Below are 9755 nucleotides of genomic sequence, written 5' to 3' on the forward strand. Positions count from 1 at the left end.
ACAGAGCTCTGACGGTCAGCCTGGCCACAGTGAGAAACCTACTTTGATGCCATTTCTCTCTCTCAGTGATTCTCTGGTAAACTGTGAATTCTGCTGTTAAAATCTGACAGCTCACAATGCAAGAATGAACCAGTAGACGTAGTTACAGGCTGCTTATCGAAGAGAAACCTTGGTCTTATTCAGCTGTAAAATTTTCTCAGTCTCAGTTTTCTTGCAGGTTAAACATTGATCAGGTGTTCAGGTGTCTCAGTGATGTCAGCAGTGAGACTCCCGCCCACTCTGCTGAGAAGACTTTGTTACAGGTGAGTTTTCACTTTGAAGAGGTGTCGCATGAAACATGTGGAATATCAATGACGACTGTTTTTAGCTAAAAGACCTGAAGAGTCACTTTATGAATTCTGCTCTCAGCACAGTGATGTCACAGACACACAGCTCAGGTAAGATCTGCAGGATGACCTGATCAATAATAAGAACTAAAATCAGTCCATGCACAGATTGCAGGATCCCTGTGGTTCTGTTTGTGACGTTTGATCTCAAAGACAAAAATCCAGTGAAATGATTTTTTGAATTTCGTGTCAAAAAGCTCGTCTGTTTTAAATTTGTTCAGATTTTAATAAAGTAACACGTTTAATCCAGCCGGGCAGTGCGTTGTTGTTCAAGAGCGGAGAGTCTAAAGTCCAGGGACGATGAACTTAATTGCAGCCATAATGTTAGGAGCAATAAAAAATTCATTAATAAAAGTATAATATTTAACTGTAAGAATATTAACTGTGTAAATGTAGATCTGTGTGTATTAGTGCAGCTTCTATTCATGTTAATAACCAGGAGCCGTCAAAATAACATTTGGTTTTCAGAAAGTTTCAGACAGTCATGTCCCATCTGGTGTGTTTTTTTTAAAAATCACAGTTATGGATGCTTTCCTTCTTTTCATCAGTTTGTGGACATCAGAGTAATAAATACGATACGTGGAATACAGCTGAGTAACAGTAATGTAATACTCACTGTGACCTGTGTGACCTCCTGTTAGTCTGTAGGAAAAAAACAAAAAACCCAACTTGAATGAGGTCGTGTGCTTATTCCATCATAACCTGATGTATTTTTCTTTTTATGTATTCAAGTATTTTTATTTTTGTGACCGTAGCTGTTATTTTCTCGTCTGCATCAAAGTCTGAAACTTTTGTATTAATCTTTAAAAAGGTTCATAAGTCTTAGTCTCAGATTATCTAGGAACATAAAGCTGATAGCAGAGAATATTCAGAAAGGGCCTTTTTTAAATCATTAACTCACATTCATATTAATAAAGCTGACCTTTGACCTGCAGTTAGATATAAAGTAAATGTATCACGCCCTGTGAGTCGATGAGTAACAGCATGCACAAAGAAGAAAATGATAACGTTTGGAAAAAGTGAACATTGACCACAGAGTAGATAACATCCACTGTATACAGATAAACACAGACTTCTTGTTACCTTGTTTAATTTGAACAGAGGCAAACTCATCAAGTAAAGCCTCTAAGCTTGGTGGGAGCAAATATTAGAGTAACCTGACCTCTCAGAGTTCTCGTATATGCAAATCTGGAGGTTTTATTTATGACCTCAGCAGTGATGGTCAGGGCTACTCGACATTGCTGTTGGATGTGCATGCAGATGCAGTTAAGCATGTATTTGATGACACAGCGACCAGGTGTTTTATCAGGACAGGTGAACACAAATGTGTCTGTACACACCGCAAAACAACTCAGAGCTCAGAAGCTTACAAAGGGCCCAATATGTGACTGTGGAGACAGCAGAGCAATTTTCAAACTTTATTTCCAAGTTTAATCAAAGGAATAAACTTGGTGGGGGATTCAGGGCTTGATGTTTGAACATAACTCGTAGTGTGGAGATCTAAAGCTGTAACTGTGGACAGAGGAGTGGGTGATTATTGTGGGTATGAAACTTCTCCAGGCTTGAATGAATTTGAAACAGAAATATGACTCATGTTGCAGGCAGAGTTGGCGACACTTTGAGGAGCAGCTGAAGATCCGGGTGAGCTGAAGAGAGCGATGCTGGGCTGACCTGAGTTAAAAGGGATCCAGTGCAAAGCGGTGGCAAGAGGGCAGCCAGGTGCCATACTGAAATCCTTCCCAGGAGTCAGAGCGTGAAACAGGTGGTGTGATCAGAGAGCTGTAGCACAAGAAAAGCAAGGTGGGTACATAGACTAGAAGTAATACACACAAACATCCTGAGACTCAGACTGAAAACCCCACAAAGGAGGGGGGATGGGGTTGGGGTGGGTTTCTGCTCTATGGCAGCGATGTCAAACTCCAGTCCTCGAGGGCCGGTGTCCTGAAACTTTTAAATGTCTCTGCTGCAACACACCTGAAGAACATTAGTAGGTCATTAGCAAGACTCTATAGAACTTACATGTGTTGGGTATATGATGACATGTGCAAATCCTTTAAATGAGTTTTTCGAGACACTGACAAATGAAGTATTTATTGCTCAAAAACAGTCATATCTTTGCCCTGCAGATAGTCTGTAATATTAGATAAGTCATGATAGCAACATGGCCAAATGAAACTGAGAATAACCCACTAAGTAAATGCTGAAATAAGGGTGGATGATCTTCACTAGACACTCAAACGGAAAAGTTTTGGATTTCAGTTTGAACCCCACCAACTTTATTCTTGACTCAAATAAGTTGAGTTCATTTGGAAGAACTGAATATGATTCATTGAGAGTACTTTCATTCACCTTAAAGTGAACAACAGTCTGAAAGGGACTTTCTGCCATGTTTTACAGGCAGTCGTGCTTCTGAAGACTAGTTTTTGTTCGCTTTGTTGTGAATATTTACATAAAACCATCCAAGTTTCTGTATCCAGCACCGTCTGTGCAAAACTCCTTCGATGTCAGAGGTTCAAACATGAAAAACAAACAGTTTTCTCAGTCATTGTTGTTTTTTCTTTTTAACTCCACAGTGAGTTCTGCAGCTGAATGACAGCATGGCAGCAGCATCTGGTGAGTCTTACTTTGTCACACTTACATGCAGTAACTGTGAGTTACCTCCCTCTACAAGCACTCTCTGACAGTAATTTAATTGTTTCTTGGTTTCTCCTGTTTGGAGAAATGTGAAAAAAAATGAAGAAAAAGTGATTATTAGAGGATAAACGATGTGACTACAGGTGAATATTTTACAGCAGGTCTCATCTGAGTGTCTTTGCTGAACCAGCTGCTGTGTTGCATGCAACATACTTTAACAATGTGTTTAACCAATAACATTTGACAGAATGTGTTTTCTGAAAATTAACAGTCATGTTTAATAATCTTTCCCAGAACTAATGTGATCTGTTCATGCAGTCAGCTGTTGACTTTAAAAGTGCTTTGTTCCATCTGATGTAGTCATTGCAGGATAACACGTCTCAGTGCACAATGCATGTTTTTCTTTATCTTTGCAGGACCACAAGACACTTTTCCCAGACGTCGCAGGAACAGCTTTAGATTTCTGCCCCCCCACAGTGAGTTTTTAAAGAAAAGATTATGTTTAATGCAAACTTTAACTGGGCAATTTAAGGTGGAAGACATTAGACAGGAGCAGGTGAAGACAAACTATAGCAGGAAGTGTGAAGCCTGTTTGGAATAATGAAAACCTCTTAGTGCACAGATCCTGCTTTCTCTCTTTACATTTAAAGCTCATATAATGTATAGAAAAGTGAAGAAAACTATTTTATGTAAACTTTTGGGGGTCATTTCTGGGAGAGGTTACAGCAAATCAAATGTCTCCTTAACTTCATGTTAACAGATCAAACATTCAGGACACCAGTGCTTATGTAGCTCTATGCCACAGACATGAAGTTGGTGCAATTTATTGAAACTGTGATGTATCCTGTGGTAATGATGATCAAAAGAGATTATAGAAATAAAATTGTGCCAAACAAGAAAAAAAATTGGTCTTCAGATTCTGTGGATGTAAAACTGAGCTTTTAACAGAGGTTAATTTTATTTTTCAGCTCTCAAACTTTATGTAGTATTCTCACATGTGAATATATATTTATGGCTCAGTAATGGTCCAAATACGAGAAAAAAATAACACATATTTAAACAAACTGACAATTTTTGTGCATTTTTCAGTAATTACAACTCAGTGGTTACAAGTGGAAAACCATTAAAATTAGATTAATTAAAACCTATGATATAATGTTGTTTCTGCTTGTATTAACTTTGAAAGATTCTTTGTTCAGTGTTTGTGTTTGCTGTTGTTTCAGTGTCTGAGCTCAGAGCTGTCCTGCTGGGGAACAGCTGGTCTGAGAGGAGCTCAGTGGGGAACGTTATACTGGGAGAGAACAAGTTCAACCCTGAGGAAGAACTGGACCGATGTGTGAGAGTCAGTGGACACATTCAAGGGAAAGAAGTAGTTCTCATCAACACTCCAGATCTGCTTCATCCAAACATCTCAGAGGAGAAATTAAAGGAACATGTGAACAACTGTGTGAGGCTCTCTGATCCTGGACCTCATGTGTTCCTGCTGGTTCTACAGCCTGAAGACTTCAAAGAGCATCAAAAAACGAGACTCTGCAGAGTCCTGAACTTCTTCAGTGATCATTCCTTTGATCATTCACTGGTTCTGATATCACCACCCAGAGAGAGGCGTCCAGGTTTACGGCATCGTGTCATGTATCATACACCTATACAGGAAATGATCAGACTGTGTAATAACAGGTCACTGCAGCTTGAAAACCTCAACATTCGGGAGTTACTAGAAAACATGGAACGCATTGTAGAAATGAACAATGGAACACATGTGACCTGTCAGCACACCAGCGCTGAACAAAGAAAAGAAGCTCCTGTTACTCTGAATGATCCTCAGCCTGTTGGTAAGTAAAAAACCCCAAACTCTATCTGTAGATATTTTAACATAAAGACACTTTCTAAAGTGCTCAGAAGGAACGATCCACCAAGAACATGAAGCAGCATTTACTGAAGATGGAAAAAGTGAAGAAAGACCAAAAGGCTTTTAGGATCAGTCAGACTGTCTGAGAGTAATTTCCTGTTTGTATCTTTGCTCCTTTACAGGACGTAGACTCTGCATTTTGCTGTTTGGAGGAAACTCAGCAAAGAAGACAGAACTCTGTAACTTTATTGTGAAGACAAATTATGATTTTTCAGGATTTTCTCCAGACAGACAAGTTTTCCATGGAGAGTGGAGAGGAAAACCTTTAACAGTAGTGAAAACTCCCGACTTCTTAAGTCCATCTCTGAAAGCAGCGAGAGAAGAGATGAAGAGCTGTGTGAGTCTCTGTCCTCCTGGACCAAACGTTCTGCTGCTGATGGTGAAACCTTCTGATTTCACTGTGCAGAGCAGAAAAACTCTCAGTTTGACCCTGAGTGTGTTTAATGGAGATGCCTTTAAACACTCAATGGTCATCATCACAGATGAGGAGAAGATGGGACGTTCAGTTAATTCTCTACTTAGAGATTGTGAAGGTAGACACTACAACATGTTTGAAAAAGATCATCGACAGTTAATGCAGAAGATTGTTCTCATGCACGATGTTCTCAAAGGAAAATTCCTCACAGTCACCGAAGAGACCATCAGACCAAAGTCTGAAGACATAAAAGAACCACCTGAAAAGATCAGAAGAATAGAATCACAACTCATCAAACCATCTTTAAACCTGGTTCTGTGTGGGAGGAGAGGAGCAGGGAAGACGTCAGCAGCCAAGGCCATTTTAGGTCAGACTGAGCTTCATTCAGCCTCCAACTCATCAGAGTGTGTTAAACATCAGGGAGAGGTGTGTGGACGTTGGGTTTCCCTGGTGGAGCTGCCTGCCTTGTATGGAAAACCTCAGGAGGCAGTGATGGAGGAATCACTCAGGTGTATCTCCCTCTGTGATCCTGAGGGTGTCCATGCCTTCATCCTGGTCCTACCTGTGGCTCCCCTCACTGATGAAGACAAGGGAGAGTTAGAGACCATCCAGGATGCATTCGGCTCTCGAGTCAATGACTTCACCATGATTCTGTTCACTGTGGACTCAGATCCTACAGATCCAGCTGTTGGTAACTTTGTAAGCAAAGACCCAAATATCCAGGAGGTCTGTCAACGTTACGGACAAAGGCCTGTTATTGTTAACATCAAGGATAAAGAGCAGATCCACACGTTGTTGGACACTGTGGATCAGATGAGATGCACAAACAAACCATGCTGCTACACAGCTTTAACATTTGCTCGAGCCCAGATTGATCTGATAACTAAACATATGGTCACTCGTAAGTAATTGAATGTTTTTTTTTATTTTAATCATTAATCATGTTCTACATTATATTCTAACATCTACTTTATAAACTGTTCACATTTTAAGAAAATCATATGTTTACAGGTGATGAAGAGAAGCAGAACATGGAGCCTCTCAGGATTGTGCTGATAGGAAAGACCGGCAATGGAAAGAGCTCATCAGGAAACACCATCCTAGGAAAGGATGTGTTTAAAGAAATGGCAAGTCAAAAATCAGTCACCAAACAGTGTCAGAAAGAACAGAGTGAGGTGGACGGCCGTCCTGTTGTTGTGGTCGACACTCCTGGTCTGTTTGACACAACTCTGTCACATGAAGAAGTTCATGAGGAGATGGTGAAATGTGTCAGTCTTCTGGCTCCAGGACCACATGTCTTCCTGCTGGTGTTAAAAATTGGTCGTCTCACACCAGAGGAGAAGGAGACATTAAAACTTATAAAGGAAGGTTTTGGGCCGAATTCAGAAAAGTTCACCATCATTCTTTTTACAGAGGGAGATAAGCTTAAAAAAATGTCTATTAAAGATTATATTGAAAGCGGATGTGATGATTCGTTTAAGAAGCTGATTGCTGACTGTGGAGGAAGATACCATGTGTTCAATAATGTAGACAAAGAGAACCGCCAACAAGTCAGTGAGCTGATAACAAAGATTGACACCATGGTGAAGGACAATGGAGGAAACTGCTTCACCAATGAGATGCTGGAAGAAGCTGAAGCAGCGATAAAGAAGGAAATGGACAGAATCCTGAAGGAGAAGGAAGAAGAAATGAAGAGAGAGAGAGAGGAGCTGGAAAGAAAACATGAGGAAGAAATGAAAGCAATGACAAAAAGAATGGAAGAAGAGAAGAAAAAACTTCAGCAGGAAAGAGACCAGAAACTCAAGGAGATGGAGGAATATCTAAAGAAGGAGCGTGAGGAGAGGAAGAAAGAACAGGAAGTGAGAGAAGAAGAGAACAGGAAGTGGAAAAATGAGGAAGAATTACACAGACAGAATTTAAAAACACAACTTGAAATGTTGGACAAACAAATTCAGTCAGAAAAAGAGGAAAAGAAAAGTGTGAACAAAGAGCTGGAAGAGAACAGAGACGAGATGAAGAGAAAACAAGAAGCCTGGGAGAAAGAACGAAGTAAATGGTGGGAGAAACAAAGACAAGAAGATGAACAGAGACGACAGGAGGAGGAAAGACGACTGAAAGAAGAGAAAGAAAAAATACAACAGGAAAAAGAAAAACATGAAAAGAAAAGAAAAGAAGAAGACAAAATGAGGAGAGAAAAGGAGAAGAAAGAACGAAATCAGCTGGAGGAAAACTATAAAATACGTGTGGAAAATCTGAAGAAGATGTATGAAGATGAGGCCAGAAAGAAAGCTGAAGAGTTCAATGATTTCAAAGAGAAACACAACAAAGAGTTTGCAGCTCAGAAGGAGGAGCACGAGAAGAAGATTAAAGACAAAGATGAGAAGTATGACCTGTTAAAGGCTCTGGCTGAGCACACTGAAAAACAAAAGAGAGAAAAGCATCAAGCAGAAATCAAAGATGTGATCAAATGTCTTTCCAAGAAGAAAGAGAACGTGAAAAAAATCCAAGAGTTGCTGACAAAACATGAGGATCAAATGAAGAATGAAAAAAATGAGGAAGAAAAAGAAAACCTGCAGAAAATCCATGAAACAGAAATAAGTGAACTAATACAAAAACTTCTGGATGAAGTTGAAACATCTTCCTGCAGCATTTCATGAGATTTCTTTTCTACTTTTTGTGACAGAGCTCAGCTGGATAAAATATTTTCTGTACATTAAAAGTTGAGATGAAGAGATATATTTTATGGTCAGTTTGTAAACATTTTACAATTACAGATGGAATTCTTGATTTATCTTTTATATTTTCAGGATTGTGTTTCATTTTGTACCTTATATGATGTCAATGATGTCAATGATGTCAATGATGCATGCAGGATGAATTGCTGCCATGTAACTTAAGGTTTTGGAAAATATTTGAAACGCTGTTTAATTTTTTGGTATATTTTATTTAGATTATTGCAGGCACCAGCGTATTAAACAATAGAAGAAGATTATTAGATATTTGCATGCTTGCTGTAATTAGAAATATTTAGTATTAAATAAGTATGTCTGTCTAAGAAGAGAGGAAATCTGACAAAAATCAGAGATTTGCTGACAAAACACAAGGACCAAATGAAGATTGCAAACATCGAGGATAAAAAATAAAACCTGCAGAAAATTCATGAAAAGGAGATCACAGAGTTCATAGAAAAACTTCTGAATGACTCGTCCTGCAGCATTTCATGAGGTGATTAAAATTATTGTCAGATTTCAGCTACATGGACAAATGATTTTCGGTGCATTTAATACAATTTGTAACATTTCAGCACAAAATACTACGTTTGGAGTACGAGAATGCAGATGTAGCTGCTGGTGCAGTAAAGGAGAGTCTGTACTACATTATTTTTACATACGAGCACAACAGACTCTTTGGTTCGTCTGACTGATTTTAAGGTTGATTCATAAACAATTTACAATCAGCAGATATTTGATTTAAATTTAAATTCTTATTTTCAGGATCATGTTTAACCTTGTATTTTTATTTTCTAAAGGAAACATTTTTGTGGGTTTTTTCTTTAATGTTCACTTTTATCAGTTGTTATAAAATCTTCTATATGATGTTTTTATCCTGTCATTTTTTTAAAGTAATTCTTGCAGGTGGCATCTTATTAAAAACTTTTTTTAAATTCCTTGGTTAATATGGAGGATTTTTAGTAAACATGGAAGAATGCAGTTTCTAAGTAAAAAAAATCACAGAAAATGTAAAAATGACTCAATGAATTAATTCATCACATGGAGAATAAGAATTGTTCATCAAGATAATTGACTGATTTTAAGACACTGTTCTTTGGTTTATTCAAAGTTATACTAAAGAAAATTAAGCAAAACAGAAATATCTTAAATACAAAAATACAGACATATACACACACAAACCCCACAAAAACAAAAACAAACAAACAAAAAACCACACTTCACACTAACATGAAAACAGAAGCAGGGTATAGATGAGACAGGAGTAGACTTGTAGTCAAGACCGCCTAATCCGAGACCAAGACAAGACCGAGACCGAGACAAAAAAAGTCTTTAAACTGCAGCCAGATGTTGCGTCGTTTACGGGTGTCAGGCATATTTATGTGTTTTTGCTTTCGCACAGCCCTCCTCACCGCTGTCTACTGTCTCACTCACTTACTGAGAGGACAGACGGATGCTCCACTTGACTGTCGCGTCCATCACCCTCTCTGTTTTTCACATAATGATATTATCCTATATCCTCGCATGTGATTGGCCACAATATGGAGTGATTGGAGCATAACTGAGCCACTTTGTGAGAGCTGAGCAGCGAAAGGAAATTAAGTGAGGGTAGAAACGACTGAAAGATTATTATGGTCTGTTTTGAGTTTTGTTCAAAAAAGAATGACTATATATATATGTAT

General features: G+C 38.6%; 1 protein-coding gene across 2 annotated transcripts; it reads left to right on the forward strand.

Annotated features, from left to right (window-relative positions):
- The first annotated feature begins 327 nt into the window (after positions 1-327).
- On the forward strand, positions 328-9008 carry LOC147318080 (uncharacterized). 2 transcript variants are annotated; one of them, XM_086257726.1, is made up of 7 exons: positions 328-437; positions 1988-2186; positions 2960-2999; positions 3437-3496; positions 4244-4852; positions 5052-6245; positions 6356-9008. In XM_086257726.1, exons 3-7 carry the CDS (start codon positions 2984-2986, stop codon positions 7999-8001), a joined length of 3525 nt encoding a protein of 1174 aa, XP_086113852.1. In that variant the 5' UTR covers positions 328-437; positions 1988-2186; positions 2960-2983; the 3' UTR covers positions 8002-9008. The 2 variants fall into 2 exon arrangements, with proteins under 2 accessions (XP_086113852.1, XP_086113851.1); XM_086257725.1 differs by lacking the exons at positions 328-437; positions 1988-2186; positions 2960-2999 and having other exon boundaries at positions 3415-3496.
- The last annotated feature ends 747 nt before the right edge of the window (positions 9009-9755 follow it).

The sequence above is a fragment of the Aulonocara sp. 'chitande type north' Nkhata Bay genome, linkage group LG12, assembly GCF_057382095.1.
Source record: "Aulonocara sp. 'chitande type north' Nkhata Bay isolate Kocher_YH1m ecotype deep benthic linkage group LG12, A_spYH_male_GT1.1, whole genome shotgun sequence".
Classification (NCBI taxonomy): domain Eukaryota; kingdom Metazoa; phylum Chordata; class Actinopteri; order Cichliformes; family Cichlidae; genus Aulonocara; species Aulonocara sp. 'chitande type north' Nkhata Bay.